Consider the following 18,630-nt stretch of genomic DNA (forward strand, 5'->3'; position numbering starts at 1 on the left):
CCCAACTTGAGAGAAATTCAAAGCCACCCTCCCATCCCCTTATGGTGGTAAGGAACACTTGTCGATATTAATGTGGATTAGAGTAATATATTATAATTGAAATACTTTCGCCGGCTTAGAGTTATCTTTCACAGTATTCAACCAAAAAATACGTTTAAGAAAATTTGGAAAGTTAAAAAATTTATTGTCTTCAACGGGATTCGAACTCATGACCTACATGTTTGTAGTGAACCCACTAACCCACTGCAGATGTCGGTGATGGGAAAGAAGCTATTTAAAAAACTATACTTGATTTTATTGTTTATTTTGTTAAATAATACGACACAACGTGAAGATGTCACATACCACATTACTTGTAAGTAATGAATTTTCCAATTAAATTAAATCTATTCATTTATCAAATTTTTCAAAAGAGCGGTCCCCATACAACTCGCCTCGGTTTAAATCAGCCAGTACCGGAATTGCATGCTTCCAGATTTCCTTTTTTGCGTACTGCGTCATCAAAAAGTGGTGTATAGAGCCACCTTAACTTTATTGGTCTTTATTCTGCAATATTGAATTGATTTGTATTGGTCATTTTAGATAGAATAAAAAGATGACTTAAATGAGATTAATTTAGACACAATATCAATGTATCTGTAATTTATCATACTACTTTAATATACCGAGACTCGATGGCACGGTTACATGAAGATGGATATTGGATGTCACTGGTAAGGACAAACTCGTGAAGTCCGTTCTCCTATGTCTATTTAACGTAATTATATTTAACGGTATACTGTGCATATTCGCGGAGGATCAAATCCGATCACACAGCGAAAAAAGGATTAGGAAGCCGTTGGGATTTAACTGCTCGCTAGTCTGGATGGTATACAACCCAATAAAATCTACAAATCGGTAGCTTAAATTTATTAACTGCCTTTTAACAAGTTTAGACGTTATCACTTTTTTAAAAATGGTATAAAATGATTTGTTCGAATGCACAGGACGGATATAATTAAATGCCTTACACAGACTGTCTGGCACGTGACAGTAGGAGCATGGAATGTAGGACACATGTTGTTTGTAAGATGATTTCTAGGAAGTGAACAAAAATGGCAGTTTTTCCCCATTTTCCACCAAATCTATGTAAGACCACGTTTTTCTAAAAGATTATAGATTACAAAGCAACAGCATACTTAAAAATGAGATTTAGAAATGGAAGAATCACAATACAAAAAAAAAGAAGTTATAATTCGTATATCATACTTACATCATGTATATAAGGATAACGCAGTTCGGGTCATTTTTTTAAGTATTGATAATATCGATAATATACTAACGGTAAGCACTTTTCGTTAAAAAAGAATTTTGGGGAACATATTCATTATAAATTAATTTTGTTGTTTATTGTTTCAAAATCGTACAACATTAGGCATGCTGCATTTAACAGCCAAATACTCCCATATATATTCGTTTTAAAAAAAACAATGTCCCTTGATATGTCAGCAGCTCTTTTTTATTCAATGAAGCACGGAAAATCTGCCATAATATTGATAATTTTTAAATAATAACACATCGCGAGCTTGGACAGTTTGTAATGATCAGCATTGGCACAACATCGATGAAAGACCCGGTAACTGCAACAGTGATGTTTCTTTTAGTTAGTGACCCTGCATGTCAATGAATAATCATGACCCTGCATTTCAATGAATAATCAAAGTACTCAAAGTACAGATAACCGGGCTCATTTGACTATAAATGAGCCTCGGTTTTTATTCTACGGGGGTCATTATTCTTCTCTACACCGAATCTCTAATTAGGTTATTGTAATTTGTCCCAGGTTACCGATTCCGTTACTTTTTGACAAACTTTAACAGAATTGTTCAATCAGCATCCGGTATTATATATTTAAAAATGTATATCACGTGACACGCGCTGTTCAGACGAGTAATATTATAAAAGGCAAAGCGAATTCACACCAGATAAACAAGCGTACAGTACTTGTACATAAAACTTCAACGTGCCTGTTTTTTTCCAAATTCAATTATCCTTTTATGAAATATAAATCATACCCATCTTGGCCTATGAATGAGTATAATTGGGGTTTTTCAATGTTTGTTTTATATTTTTGCAACGAATGTATAAATAAGATTTTAAAAAATATGGCACAAAAGAATAATTTAATGAAAAAAGGAGTTTAGACCCGTGGTCTGTACTTAGGGTAAAAAGGGGGTGAGTTGATCTGGTCTTCAAGCACCTGTAACTGGGTAAAATACAAAATGAAACTTTAAATATTTTTTGATTAATTTAAGGGGTCGTATTTCAAATCATTCTTTGCATTTACACACATTCTCAAATTTAGATTGATTGAAACAAACGACTTGCACATTTTCATGCAAAACTAGCGCAAAAGGATGAACACTGATAGGTGGAATACAGAGGAAATCCCTGCAGAATCTATGATCAAATAGACAGTATGAAAGTAGGGACATGCAATGTACTAGGACCCAAAGTACTACAGAATACAATGCTGGACAAGATTAAAAAACCGCATCTTGGTATAGTCAAAACAAAGCATGTATCCATGATGTTCTCCTTCAACTGTTATACGATATTTGTGAATCTGTAAATTGTTAGCGTACGAAGAAAAGTGTATAACAAGAGGTACACTAAAGCTATCAACAGGTTTCCTCAATGACATTGGTAGCAAGTACATGTAATAGAATTAAGCACCTTAGAGGGATAGTGTATCAAGTAAGATAAGCATACGCATAGCAATAACTAAATAGAATACTAGTAGATACATAAGTCTCTGTAGAAAAGAAATACCATTAAAAACCGTGTCACTCTCATTTTTTTTCAAATGGCCATTAGGGGTTTTTTTACGTGGAAAATAACTTGCGATGCATGTTTATTAATTAACTTGCATGTATCTGGTTTTGCATGAATTTTTAATTAACTCCCCATTATTATTTGTGGATCTTTAGAGAATATATAGGGTTACCGAAGTACATTGAGGGACGGGGGCATTGGATGTCGTCCTAGTCTGACAGCTGCAGCTATGGAGACTAGCCGGTCTCTGAGGGATCTGGGATTGTTCTCACTGTTCAGTAGTCGTCGTCAGTCAATTTCACGGCATTCCAGAACTGTCCACATGGTTTTGTTTAGATTACAAAGATGGTTTTATGAAAGCTGCACCAGCTATATTAGTGCGCCCGTTTGGATTATGACAATTATGTCATAACATATGTAGAGGCTGGTCGTATTTAATATGAGAACCTAGCCGTTATACCGATAACACAAATGGATGACATGGTCAATGAAAAGGTAGGAATTGCTCTGTTTTATTGTCTGCGACGAGCGATTTGTTTTAAGATAAAAAACTCCTCATCCAAAACTTCTTTTAAAGACAAAAACTCCATATCCAAATTTTTTTGGGGAAAATGCATTTTAACGATGAATTATTTTTGATAAATGAACTTAAGATTCGCAGATTTTAATCAACATAACTTGGATCAAGGAACCAATGTACCATATGCATAGAAGTATCATTTTTATAACTAAGACTTTGTATTTTCATCAATCAAAAAATAGTATTACAAATAATTTAGTTATATATACTCAGTTATTATTACACTCAGTTATTGATAGTTCATAAAAAAAACATGAGCGAATAATATACCAACTGTCTATTGCCTTTATTTGAATTATACTATTTAAAAAATTTACTGCATTATATATAACATTTTAATTGAATCGTGCAAATCAATATCTCCTCCTTTAATCGGTATAATTCTTTAAATAAACACAAAGAAAAATTGTTGAAATTTTTCATGGTTTTAACGTTTAAAGCTTTGGTGGACCAGGTGCTCAAAACAGTAATCCATGGTGACAGAAATAACGATATTTATTTATAATGCATTTACCATGAGTGTATAAACTGTTATTGTTTTTCTGAAACATTCAAAATTTAAGGTTTTGCTACAAAATATATTTACATATCAATCCAATGTTTTTTCTTTGCTTTTTAATCAGACCTTGACAATTTAAAGACTTGCTACATTAAATTATGATCTTTGAATTTCACAAAAAGTCAAAAAAAAACCAAAAAAAAAAAAACACCGAAATTTTAACACGCACACCACTTGTACAGGTATCAAACTGTTTCAAATATTGAACCTATTTTTAAAAGCGGTTACTTCGGACTAACTAATCATAGTTGAGGAAGAATTTTTTGAAAGGGAAATAAGATATGTTTACTTTTTAGTTTCATTTCGTCTATTTCACTCTTAGCCGCTTTTTTCGCCCATTTTCTTAATAAAATTATTGATTTGTTGGCTATTGTATTTCAAAAAAAATTATTACAATGCAGTCGATAACAGCTGTTTTATAAATTCGAAATTATACTCAGTACAGCCAGACCATTAGGCATTTACATTATCTTAACCCTGCACACACTTTATTTATTATTATTTAGTTAGTTAGTTTTTATTTATTTATTTATTTATTTATTTATTTATTTATTTATTTATTTATTTATTTATTTATTTTTTGCTTCAGTGAATATTCTGAGTAGTAAACCATGTAAACCAAGCATAAATATTTGAACAACATGCAATTTCTCGGTATATTTACATCTTTTTAAAGTCATTTCCATAGAAAACGAAAAGTGTTTCTAGGTAACGAGATTTTGAATAGGTATACAGAGCAACCTTGCATGAGCAGTATGAGGGTTTACGGGAAGCCGAGCGCCAGTGTAGACTGATGATTCATCGACACCATGCAACGTCAGGTAATCTACGTCATTTAGATCTATTATGAATAAAAAAAAAAACAATAGACGTAAAGAAAGTCTCTCTATGATAAATATGTAGTCACAGAACACAAATATGTGATGTAAACGCCTGTATCAATAATTGGGTACATTTTTTAAAGAATGAAATCTTGATTATATTTCATTTTGATACTTCATGTTCATATAAAAAGTTTGAAGAAAATATCCCTGTCCAAATAAAGACTTTAAAATGTTCCTAAATAAAAATTACGTGTGTTTTTCAAAATTAAATACGCATTTTTACTTTGCCGTGCCAATAGAATTGAATGTTTAGTGTAGCAGTTCAGTCGGTAAACCCGATAATCTATTCGAACACACCCTAAAAACAATCAAGCATGAACTATAAAAAAATAGCAATAATAGCAATATCATTTACTCACACTTTCACGTTGATTTTGCAAATAACAGATTGTTCATACTATCGCCCGTTAACCCAAATAAATGTCTTGATACAGATGAACAGCATTACGACTTTGGTGTCTTTTCGTAGATTTGACCTGTCCCCCCGTGTTTGATAATGTCATGTGCTGGAATGTGACCAGGGCTGGAACCAACGCCTCCCAGCCATGCCCAGGCTACATCGACAACTTCCGTATCAACGGTAATTATCACTTTATGAACAATGCCACAAATGTGTATTTGAGTTAGTGAAACTTCTATTGAAAAGCTCAAACACACAGCGTAATTTTGTGAAAATACACAACTGTATCAGTCTGTAAGTCATACCATGAAACGTTTTACCTTGCGGAAAATATTTTGTTAATTCTATAAAACGCACGATTCGATAGGTCTTGACGGCGCACCCGACTGTAATACTGTGCAATCATTGTAATACAGCATCACTGTGTCATCAATGTATAAAATATCACTGTACCAACAATGCATACAGCTACTGTGTAACAAATACGGTGTAATCATTGTAGTTAATATAAATTTGTTAATTCAATATCATATCACCGTTTAATCATTGTACACACTATCGAAGTATATCCAGTCAAACGTTATAACCAATATATATTTTAGGGTTGGCAATACGAAGGTGTATGGAGAACGGAAGTTGGTACGTGAATCCGGAAACCAACAGTTCATGGACAAACTTCACCGACTGTTTTCCGGACCAAAGCAAGCGCAACTCCGTTAATGTAAAACGATTAGTCTAGATATCAGTAATAAATATCATGCCAGATCACAAATGTGAACGTTAACAAAATAACTCTATCTGTTTTATGTTTCAGAATTCACTAAACATCATACAGACGATACAAGTGACAGGCTACACGATATCAATAGTGTCCCTTGTACTGGCCCTGGTGATCCTACTTCGTTATAGATACAGGTTTATTATAAAGTTAACACATTTACTTAAATTATTTGCAAAATGGCTCTAAAGAAACAGTGCTCGAATAAAGAGGTGAACACAGCAGTTCTTTTGTTAAGATAGTGGTAATGTTTTCTAGATCGTTAACAGCCAAGCTAATAATTTATGATACTATTTATTACATAGTGCTTGTTTGGGAGGGAAATAGTTGAAGTTGACACCCGAGACAACCATTGTCAACAGTGTCGGGTTCTAATAAGTTTAAGACATGTCTGGATGTTAGGATGCCGTCGTTTTTTGCACACGCGAAGCGGAGGTTGACAATGGTTTTCGAGGGGTGTCAATTTCAACTGTTACCTTCCCAAACAGGCACTATTTGTTTTATTATACTGAATGTCTTAATTTTAAAGACAACTTTACTGCTACTATATAGGTATGACGTGAATTCTACGGCGAACCGTACGCACATAATTTACGCGCATGTAACAATTCGTTGTGTTACCCCTTGCCAAGTGTGTTGCTAACGCTGAGGGTAATAGAACGGATTGTTATACTTTCATGTTAAATACTGAAATCTGATTGGTTAACACGCAGTTCATAATCCTTTCTATTACCCTCAGCGTTAGCAACGCACTTAGCAACGGGTAACATTAAAAATCGTTACATGCGCGAAAATTATGCGCGTACGGTTCACTGTAGAATTCACGTTATTCCTATATAAAAGAAGTGAAATTTTCATAAAAATTAAGACATTCAGTATAACAAAATAAATAGTGCCTGTTTGGGAGGATAACAGTTGAAATTGACACCCCTCGAAAACCATTGTCAACCTCCGCTTCGCGTCGGTTGACAATGGTTTTCTTGGGGTGTCAATTTCAACTGTTACCCTCCCAAACAGGCACTATTTTTATAGTATAAACTGCGTCTAAACCAATCAAATATCAGTATTTAACATGAAGGTACATGTATGATAAAACGATTTGTCATTGTTTAAATGTTAAAATAGTTAATTTTACAAACCGTTACTTCCGATAACTGCTCTGTGATGTGTAAAAATTGTATTTCCAAAACGACAAACATCGACAACACACAGGAAAACATTCTTCCATTAGATTTATTGGCTTGATATATAGAAGACTATGAATATCGATGATGCAAGGTGAACTATAATGGCTTCCAGCGTAACAAAAAATATATAAATAGATACATGATATATACGTATGTACATTAACAAAATGGAAATTAACATTTCTATTGTCAAATTATATATCATTAAGTATTTTTAACCGATTTTGATTCCTGGGGCATACAAATTATAAAAAATGCTATATTCTTTTTCACAGCCAGAGATCCAGACGAACCTTATCAAAAATCACCATTCTACACATCAACCTATTTATTGCTTACATCCTTCGAGCTTCTGTATCACTTTTGAGGAACTACATTTTTGGCAGGGCGTTTGTGCTCTCTCTGAACGGTCATCTTAAGACAGAGACAGACTATACGGTCAGTTAATGGGAAACAATGCTCAAACAAAACATTGAAAAATAAAGCCCTCACTGTTTTCCTGCTTTAATTCACAATGAGTTAATTTTGCGTTTCAGTATGCTACTATGAATTTTGTTCGCAGCGACATCTTTTCGCGATCAAATGAATTGAGTGTTAGCAAAAGCAAAACTGCGACAAATTGTACTTATAATATCACAAATAGAGAAATATTTTTATGTATGTCATTGGAGGAAGACAAAGCTATTCAACAGCTCGTATGTTCATGTTCTTTGTTTACAGCTATATGATTATTGATAATCTCTGTTTACAGCTACATGATTGCTGATAATTGTTGATAATTTCTGTGTCTAGCAATGGGTGTGCAAGCCGATAACCACCTTGTTCGTCTATGCTTTGGTAGCCAGCACTTTTTGGCTCAATGTGGAGGCGTTTGTCCTGACCAAACTTATCGTCGACTGGAAATATCTACAGAAGAGAAACAACGTCTTTGTTCATATTGCCATAGGATGGGGTAGGATCCTTTTACTGTTTACGTTTTTGTTCATATTGTTATAGGATGGGATAGGGTCCTTTTACTGTTTACGCCATTGTTCATACTGCCATAGGATGGGGTAGGATCCTTTTACTGTTTACGTCATTGTTCATATTGCCATAGGATGGGGTAGGATCCTTTTACTGTTTACGTCATCGTTCATTTTGCCATAGGATGGAGAAGGAACCATTAACTTACTTCTTATTAAGTAAAGGGTTCTCAGACTCACACTGCATAATTTTGGTCCCAGAATGTACAGGAACTCTAAATACCTCTGCTGTTCTAACTGCCTTCAGGGATGACATGAACCAAACGGTCGTTATATTGAAAATATCTTTTTTACTAGTTACGGCAGTAAAACTTTTTGTTTAAGTTTTTTCACTCATACATATATTTATTGATATAAAAACAAATTAATTCACGTAGGCTGTAACAACATCAGCGTAAAAAACACTTTATCTATTAGTGGGTACGTTTCGATATTCACGAACACAGACAATTTGGCTCCAATAAATCATGGACATATGTGGATAAGATTGGCCTGATTTAGAGGTGAACCCATTATTTTTTTTTAACGATATCCGTTCCCTTGCAATGTTCGATAATTCTTGATTAATCTAAAATGATTTATATACACATGTCTGGTAAAAATATTTGAAAATATGGTATCACGTACGATGTTTTATTCTCTGTCTGTACGCTGCATGGTGGCTTTTAAATTTTCATGAAATTCTATAATAGAGTAATTACACATTTTTTTAAATTACGGAGTTAGGTAGATTACTATATGGACAGATATAGCAGTTGCAAATTGTTTTGACCTCTCTTTGACAGGGGGTCCGCTGCTCATTGTCGTGCCGTGGCTAGTTCTCCGGGTTGTAACAGAGGATGATTGGTAAGGTCACGTGATTATTGCATGGTTACGTATGATGCGATCTCAGATACTCGTACACAAGTTACTACATATGCCATGAGCTAAAATTTTAATAAATTTCAATTTACTGATATTTTTTTGAAAAAATTAAAATTCTGTATATATACATTATACATCAAATACTGTACCCGACAGTAATATGTTAGCATCCTTGTTCTATTAAGGTTGTAAACCAATATGAATTATTCACTTAAATAACAGTTTATAAAAAATTCAGACATTAAAATTGTAACATATTACATGCAGTATTTTTTAAAAATCCTTCTCAGTAGTATAATTGATTACATTTAGTGGGGTACTTGTGTTTTAGTTGTAAAAGCAAGTCCGGGATAGCACTGAATTAGCAGTAAAATTCATCATAATTCATACGCTTGATCACTGCATGTAGACAATTACTGGTATTGGATGAAAATTTCACCAACAATATATTATGTGAACGGGAAAAAACGAAAATTTCAGGAGATTACTGGTTTTCATGATACCTCTTCTAAAAAACATATACCTAGAAAATCTATTGTTTTATATTTATCAATGAATGAATAATTTACTTTTGGTATACAAAATGTTCTATTTTTTCTCCCTGATTCACAGGTGCTGGATTTCCTACACCTGTGAGTGGTCGATGTGGGTTTTCGTCAGGGGACCTGTCTTTATCAGTATTTTTGTAAGAGTTTTCAATTACTTTTTTATTTTTGATATTCATGTATTTACATTTATAGTATATAGTAGTATCTACAAGTGTTTCGAGAACAAAAAGAGAGTGAATGGAAGCAATTTTGTTAAACTCAGACAGGTAACAAGGTCGGGTGAGCGGGGGGGGGGGGGGGGTCGGGGGGCTGTATTTTTGGTCTATATTTGTCTGCACGCAGCAATATTCACACCATTTAAAACAAAGTTAACACGGATGACAGCTTGGATGTTTAGGACAGAACACTACCAATATATAAAATTTAGAAAATAAGCGCAATCAAGATTACTGGTATAAATGTATTTTTTATCTTTTAAATCTGTAATTTCCGTCCCCTACATCATGGACACGCAAGTGCTACATCCCATTCAAAATTGTTATCAGTCAAATGTCAGATGATGTTAAGTAGGCCTAGTTGTGTTTTAAACTAAATACACTGTATCGTTATATAACTTTTAAAACACAACGACTTGGCATCATCTTCACATGATTTAATCATATTTTCACACAAACATATATATACATGTATATAAATATATATATATATATATAGAGAGAGAGAGAGAGAGAGAGAGAGAGAGAGAGAGAGAGAGAGAGAGTATGTAACTTTTCAGTATATAACTATCCTATAAATATAGAAAACCCTAACAAAATAACACATGTAGTTCCTTTAAAATGGTGTACACGTGTATGATACTCGAGTATAAACAGAAATATTTGTTGGTACAAAAATCGAAGACAACTTTCAGATATCTCGGACCCCAGATATCTCGAAGTTTTGTTAAAGACCCTCCTCCGACTTCGAGATACCGATGTTTGACTGTATTTAAGTCACACACCCCCCCCCCCCCAGCTTATCAGTGTGGTGTTTTTGGGATCAATGGTTGTGTTATAGGAAAAGAGATGGTGTTACAAGGGAAATAATGGTTGTTTTCCTGGGAGATGGGTGATGTAACGTTGGAAGGAGTGAAGTTACGAGGCAAAGGGAAAGGGGTTGGTAAAAGAAGGGGATGTTTTTACAGTATATTTTACAAGTTGGAACAACTGATATGAAAAATAAGCGTGGCAATTTGTTGAAAAATTTGTTAGAATTTTTTTCTAACATAAATATATATATACATTTTTTTTTATTGTTTTAGATAAACAACATTCTCTTCATAAAAATAGTGAGGTTTTTGTACAAGAGATTAAAAGAGGTCAACAAGAGCTCTCACTTCAACAAAACCATCATCTTGTAAGTATATAATTTTTTGGTAAGAACCGTTTTGCTATTTTGGACTGAGAACTGTTACTGAAAGATTGCTGCTTTATTTGACAGGAAGATGGCTAGAACTGTGTGTATACTCATCCCACTGTTCGGCGTCCCCGATATCATTTTTGTTTTCCTGTCATTTTGGTTTGATGTTGAATACCTGTATGCTGAAATGTTTTTTAATTCATTGCAGGTAAGTCAATATAAGCTCTTTGATTGTACTCAGTATCACTGATGAAAAATTTGGAAAAAACAAAATTGTAAATAAATGTTTCTTCATGGAGTAAATATTGAATTCAAAATTCGCTCTGTTTATTCTACAGGGGTGTATGTTATCATCAACATTTTGTTTGACAGAAAAGAAGGTATTTTAGTAAAAATCCATATTTTTTTATAACGTAAGATATAACTTTCTGAAGTCTCGGTGTGCAACACATTGCATGTACATCGTAATATTTTACACTAAACACAGTTATTTATACATGTACATAATTATATAAATTCTAATTAAAATTAAAATTACAGGTAGTTCAAGAGTTCTGGAAGTTTATATATCGCTGTAAAAAGACAGAACAAAACAAAACTGGGTGTCGGCGGGCCTCGCAGCCATCTTTGTCAGAGGAGACAACTGTTGCCTGAACAGATTTTCACTGTAATAAACCAGTGTACTTTAGCATTGCGTTTTGTTTAATTAGACTACATTGAGTTCATAGATGCTGAGATAAAAAGTAATAAATTTGGGGATTTATATTATATTTTTATTTTATATGTCTCATTTTAAACACAAAAACATACTGCAGTACAGTTGGCTTTAAGGTCATGAAAACTCAAGTAGCAGAGAAAATTATAGATTTAACAATTTTAAACAAAGCGTTGAAGATCGTACGATCTGTATGATTTTATCATACCCGTTGTTCCTCAGATAAGCGATGTGGCCCATGGGCCTCTTGTTTTTTATTCGTAAAAATAATTTCTGTTATAAAAATTTACCCCTTCAGTATATATCCTGTATGATATATCAATTCGGACCGACTTGGCATTTTATCATGGCACTTGTGTCTGTTATAAAAGTGCGCTCGAACCGCTGCAATATACATTAAATAAACACCAACAGCTAGAGAGTTATGGAAAATGATTTGGAGATTACTTTCATAAATAGATTGCTAAGCAAACAGTACATGATGTATAGATTATTCGTAATTAAATAGAGAGCCGGATTATGCCTCGCTTGATTCTCTTGCATCAAACATTGGGTTATAAGTACATATATTGGTATTTCTGTATTAAAGGTGTCGCATAAAAAGTTTTCAATGAATAAAAGATTGTTATAGATAAATTTAGAATTCTATGATATTGATATTTAACTCTTTATAATGGTATACAGGAAGAAAGTTGTACATGTGCTATAAATGTGTATATCGATATAGATCAACTACCAGCAATGCTATAAATGTGTATATCGATATAGATCAACTACCAGCAATGACAAGTTCTCAACTACCGTATTTGTAAATTTTGAATTTCACAACAATTTTTTGAAAATTTACAACAAGACACACAGTAACTTTAGTTTTTTTTTTAGATTACCTAGTTAATTTAACCCCATTATTTAAACCAGAGATATCCTACATGTAAGAATGTACTAAAGAAAATAATAAACATCACTTTATACCCAGTTCAAGTCCATACTAATTGCTAGAAAATGATTATAATATTGACATTTAATACTAATACTATCGAATAAAATGTTTAAAATACATGACTTGGTATAAAAAAGAACAGTAAAAATCATATGTAAGTAGCTTTAAAAGTTTCGAATTTACTGGAGGGATGTAAATACAAAATTTACATGACACTACGACATAAAATAACATGTCCCTTTTTTTTCAAGAAAACTAACAACCAGCATCGGTATCGTAACATATTTCCGAAATGATCAGTTTAACTAAACTTTTTTTTTTTTTGGTAAAAAAAAAATTATTGCTATTCTAAGGGAGTATAATTGATTTCTTTGTACCCCTGTGCTTTACAAGTGCATTTATATAAGGACTAAGGAACCATTCTTTGAGTATTGTAAGGTTTTCATGATGAAATGCAGTCGGGGTGATCAAATCAAAGAAAGCCCAAAGATTTGAACACGCCCGGCCGTATTTCATCAACTCATGATATTCAACGAATGATTCCTTATCACTTATGTTTATTTATAATTTTCAGCAATACAAATACAATTATTTTATACAAAAAAAATATTAAAATAGTCTTTGATGAAATGAAGTTGACTATACATTACAAAACCTATTCGTAGTGTGGTCAGAAAATAATGTAAAATGGAACGCTTTGTATGGTTTTTCTATAAATAAAATTGACCAAAAATATTTTTTCAGAATAGCTGAATTCTCTCTACAGTCGAATAAGCAAATTTAGATAAGGACACCTTTCTTAAGTTACGAGGAAATTTTAAATTTCAAGTATAAAGTGTTCACGGTTTCGTTTTTTTTTAAATTACCGGTACACATGCAAAAAAAGAGTTACAGGATTTAAGATTTGCTAATTATGCAAGATGTTTTGTAGATTATCATAAATTTGTGGAGAGTATGCCATTGTTTAATATTATTAAAAAAAAAACAATACAAAAAAATAATTTAAGAAATGAGGGAACATTTTTATCAAGAATACATGTGTATTTACCAATGTAGTTTAGGTCACTCGGCGACAGAGGAGGGCGATATCGGTCAAGCATAAGCATCTCTAAGCATCAACCCTTCTTCAGTGTTTGTTGCCATCTGCTCCTGGTCCATATTCGGAAATATAAACACTTATTTTGTTCCGCATAAACCATATAGTGGCCAACGTAGAGATTAATGCTCTACAAATTAAACACAAACAGGTTGTAAGAGAAATAAAATTACTGTGATTTTATCACTTATTCTGGTGTTAATGGTCGAATCAGGCAATATACTTTTAAGGGGATGTTGATACTCTGGCATTAACTTGCTGCGTCTTTAAGGGAAAAGTTGGCTCTCTAAGTTCGGTAACAAACAAGCAAAAATTCATGGCGCAAACTAAGCTGACAAAAATGGACAATGTGGAGAATATAACATTGAATATCGGAGGATTTCCGTTCAAAATTCCCAAAGATGCTATTTGCAGGTTACCAAATTTTACAGCCATGTCAAATCAAACGGAATATCCATTTGATCGCCCGAGACAATGCTTTGACGCCATTTACAACTACTGCGTTCTTGGAAAGCTGCACATTCCCCCCACCGTCTGCACGGGCGAGTTCCTGGAGGAACTAGAGTTTTGGGGGGTTAAAGCCGAGAAATTGGAGAAATGCTGTCACCATCGGTACGTTCTGTTCATGCGTGAGCAGGAAAACCTCAGAGGATTCATCAATTGTACAGAGAAAGAGGAGGATCAAAATGATGCTGCGGAGAAGTTCCAAAATAATGGCGCCAAGAGCAGGCTGTGGAATATCCTCGAAAACAGGGATAGCAAACTGGAAACAAAGGTTTGTAGTGGATGATTAGAACAACAATATATACTTGTCTGTTATAAGGGTGATTATGCATTACCTGCATCTTACTTTTTAAAATTTCTTTTTGGGGGAGTTGAGATAATTAATAGAAAAAATATATTTTAAATACTTCATATACAAGTCACATGCACTTTTTTTTTCTAAAAGTAAAAATGCAATGCAGTTTCAACTTCATTAAAAACTTGTAATACATTAACGTTTTAATGAATGTCTTTACTTTTAATATATAAACGTAAAAATAACTGAAGTTTTTAATAAAATGGATCGATAAGGTTTGATTGTGTTACTTTTTACACTACACTTTCAGGCTTACTTCGTTTTGTCTACGACGGTCATTCTACTGGCAATCTTCGGGGTGGCGTTTAGTACGGTATCTCTAACATTAGAAACCAATAACACAGCACTTAATTCTGGCCAGGCATCGACCATCGGAACCACGGAATATACACCGGCAGTGCTTTCCACCACCGGGGCTGGATGGATGAACGAATCTGATAAAAATGGTTCAAAGTTTTCCGAAGAAAAAATGTTTTCAAATTCAGCTCGAGAGAAAGTCCTCAGTATGAGGGACGCCGACCCTGATACCCGTTGGTTTCTGTACGTCGAGCATTTCACCAACGCGTTTTTCACGATGGAGTTAATCGCCCGTCTGGTTTGCTGCCCTTCATTAGCTCGTTATTTTCGTGGATATCTGAATTTGGTCGACATCATCGTCCTTGTTGCGAGCTTTGGGCGATACATAGTTCTCTTGGCCGATATGACCGGATCTTCCACAAACGCTGACCCGCTGCTCTATCTCCAAATGTTGCGCGTTCTTCGTCTGCTCCGCATTATTGAGAACGTCCCCGCCTTTAAGATCCTTTGCTATTCTGTTCGACTCGAACGTAAAGATCTGATGACGATGCTCCTGTTTCTGTTTATGGGGATGCTGCTGTTCTCAAATTTCTTGTATTTTGTCGAAGATAATGAGGATTTCCCCAGCATTCCAGATGCATGGTGGTTCAGCATTGTCACCATGACAACGGTGGGATTTGGCGACATGGTCCCTAAGACAGCGGTTGGTCGAATTATTGGAGCCATGTGTGCGCTTTCTGGGGTTCTCTTCATCTCGCTTACAATTCCTATCTTTGTGAACACTTTTCAGTCTTTGTATTTGTACGCCTCCTTCAAAAGCAACCGACTCTAATTGTAGCTTTTGCATTTCAAGAGGTTGCAAAAGGTTAAATATAATTTTTTTTAGATAACACCTACATAGAATACCAGTCTGATTGAAATCAAACCTTTCACTATAGCTCCTTTATTTCGATGGTCGCGTGACCATCAAAATAAAAGAGCTAGTGGAAGATTTGATTTGAATCAGACCGATAGAATACATTCATATTTAAAATGCACATGACGTTCAAACGAATCGTTGAGGGAAATTTCGCAAAGATTCGTAGATCTGATTTATTGTTGTTTTGAGAAGAAAAATTAAAATATTTATCCCGAGGCAAATTATTTCTTTTATCTTTCCAATCAATGTCTTGGGCAACAGAAGATCAGTGGAACGGGAAACAAATTGTTACCCGAGATCTTCAGCAACACCTTGTACTCCGATCCAACAAATCACTAAGTCTTGTTTTCCTCAACTCCAGTCGCCAACAAAGCTTTAATGATATATGCAAAATCCTGAAGAAAACACATTACATTTTACAACCACAAGCATAGATAAATAAATATAAATATCTTACAGAACTGTCCTTTGTAATAGCTACAGGATAACAATCAACTTTTAATTTACAAGTAACTTTTGCTAGCGTGAAGTTTATTTGAGAGAGAGAGAGAGAGAGAGAGAGAGAGAGAGAGAGAGAGAGAGAAACAAAAACAAAACCCAGACAGACAGACAAACAGAGGGGGTGAATTTCTACATAGGAATATAATCATAGAGTAAAATCTTTTAAAATTTAATTTTGGGACACTTATGTGTCAGAAAATCTGCAACAATTCATAAAGGTAGATAAATGATTTAAAAATCTGTCGGCAACTACTTAAATTGTTTTAATTTTCTTTCTTGAATATTTGCTTTTTAGGATTTTAACAAAAATATAAGAGAGGAAAAAAGAAAACAAACTAAATTAAGATGACAAAATCTTATGAGACTTGAAACCCAAAGACTTCACCTTCAGATTAAATATAATAACTGAATCTGAATCCAATGTATGTTCACACAATGCTCAAACAATAATTGTACATGTACAAAAAACTAACCCCCTGAAATATTTTCAATATAGTGAGCGACTTTGATTTATGTAGACCCAATCATTGTTTTCTTTTTCTACTACCAGACAGGTGAAATAGATGATATTACTAATATTGATAATTGCTTAACAGTGAATTACATGTTATAGACAAGACACAGATATCTCAATTAACACCGCGACGAGAAGTCGAATTTGGCCAACACAAGGCGTCAGTCTAAATATCCAGCCGTGCCGAGTCCCACACAAACTCTGTCCCAATTTACTGGTTCTATCATATTTTTAGAATTTTAATGAAAACACGTCTGTAAAAAGAAGTACGTAACTTTTAATTGAAATTTATGTGAGGGGAAAATTCAGATTTTTCATTGATATCTATTTTTTTTTTTTAGAAAATTCATATGAACGGAAACAGATTTCTTGCGGGCGGGATATTTATAATTGGAAAATCTAATGCCCTTTTTACATTCGGCAATCTGATTAAAATCAGCCCGGTTCTGATACGCTACCGCTCTCGAACATCTGAAACAACCCGCTTAGAGATGTTCGAGAGCGGTAGCGTATCAGAACGGCTGATTTTAATCAGATTGTACATTCGGAAGTATATCAGAACATCTAGCTGCAATAATGTAGCCCTCTCCCGATTTTTTTTTCTTTTGGGAGAGGGCTACAACTCCATAGGATCTCCGTAATGGTGCAAGTGCGGGAGTGATTCACTCCCGCAACAATTTCGTCTCAAATCGTATATAAATGACAATAACATTTGCATTTCTTACCTGAACTAAAACATTGTAGATGTCAATGGCATAAATTAATCCAAAAATATCAAGTATAGTCCATATATCGGTTATTTTTCGTGTATGTCAACAACACAAGTTGAATTTGTCCGCCATATTTACTGACCTTGACCGGTCTTATTTTTGGACAGCCAATGAGAATTCAGGAACGGATCTTGAACTGAATATAGGAATTCCCCTATTATTAACATACTTAACGCGATAAATATGAATTTTCCATTATATACCATTTCCTTAAATGATATTTTAGTGATAGAACGAGGTAAGATCGATTTTCTACACTGACATTCACGTTATCAAGCCCATCAAAACTCCAAGCGTAAATCCCATATAAATCACGCGAGAACTGTCATGGCTGCTGAAAAAGACGACTGGTAAACATGCTGATGTGTTTTATCTGGTTTTGATTTATATACGGTTACTTTGTTCAATCTGAATTAAAAAATCATTTTTTCTAAAGGAGGTCAATTATAAAATCGATCTTTTCAGACCGAAGTCAGTCGCATTAAAAAATTAATTTTGCACCATTACGGAGATCCTGTGGAATTGTAGCCCTCTCCAGTAAACATCAGATATAAAAAATCGGAGAGGGCTACATTATTGCAGCTACAGAACATCTCGCGCGAGTATTTTATGTGATCTCTAATATCCAGCTGTCGACTAGATATTTAACATTAATTGTTTATAAACATCAAATTTTTAACCTTAAAATATTTTATGAATATATAGATTATTATTAGAAAATGTTAAGTAAAAATTTCTTGAAATAAATTGTATTTTACAACATTCTGTTAAAATACCGGTTTTAAAGCTGGTAAAATAAGTGAGGGCTCGCAGTACTTTCAGTACTTTGATAGTTTCTTTATCTCACCTCAGCTCAGGTGAACAAATAAATAATTGGCTGAAAAGAGAGTGGCTGAAATTCTTACACAGATAAAAAAAAAAATTAAAAAACAAAAATGTCTGAAATTTGAAAAATGTTCTTAATTGATTTCATCATAATAGATTG

General features: G+C 33.8%; 2 protein-coding genes and 1 long non-coding RNA gene across 3 annotated transcripts; 2 read left to right on the plus strand and 1 right to left on the minus strand.

Annotated features, from left to right (window-relative positions):
- Positions 1 to 3,101: 3,101 nt before the first annotated feature.
- Positions 3,102 to 11,799, plus strand: LOC105328706 (parathyroid hormone 2 receptor). Its single transcript, XM_034443833.2, has 13 exons — positions 3,102 to 3,309; positions 4,681 to 4,774; positions 5,307 to 5,417; positions 5,840 to 5,958; positions 6,052 to 6,152; positions 7,478 to 7,640; positions 7,995 to 8,154; positions 9,010 to 9,070; positions 9,701 to 9,773; positions 10,937 to 11,031; positions 11,116 to 11,242; positions 11,373 to 11,414; positions 11,575 to 11,799. Exons 1-13 carry the CDS (start codon positions 3,286 to 3,288, stop codon positions 11,686 to 11,688), a joined length of 1,284 nt encoding a protein of 427 aa, XP_034299724.2. The 5' UTR covers positions 3,102 to 3,285; the 3' UTR covers positions 11,689 to 11,799.
- A 2,103-nt stretch (positions 11,800 to 13,902) lies between these two features.
- LOC105328724 (potassium voltage-gated channel protein Shaw) lies at positions 13,903 to 16,081 on the plus strand. The gene is made up of 2 exons (XM_011429720.4): positions 13,903 to 14,560; positions 14,895 to 16,081. The coding sequence occupies exons 1-2, from the start codon at positions 14,102 to 14,104 to the stop codon at positions 15,771 to 15,773; spliced, it is 1,338 nt and encodes a 445-aa protein (XP_011428022.3). The 5' UTR covers positions 13,903 to 14,101; the 3' UTR covers positions 15,774 to 16,081.
- LOC136273119 (uncharacterized) lies at positions 14,381 to 17,835 on the minus strand. The gene is made up of 3 exons (XR_010711309.1): positions 17,601 to 17,835; positions 14,901 to 16,255; positions 14,381 to 14,548 (listed from the first exon to the last, which is right to left on the minus strand). It is a non-coding gene; the product is annotated as an uncharacterized lncRNA (long non-coding RNA).
- Between the last annotated feature and the right edge of the window lie 795 nt (positions 17,836 to 18,630).

Source organism: Magallana gigas, chromosome 2 (genome assembly GCF_963853765.1).
Source record: "Magallana gigas chromosome 2, xbMagGiga1.1, whole genome shotgun sequence".
Lineage (NCBI taxonomy): Eukaryota > Metazoa > Mollusca > Bivalvia > Ostreida > Ostreidae > Magallana > Magallana gigas.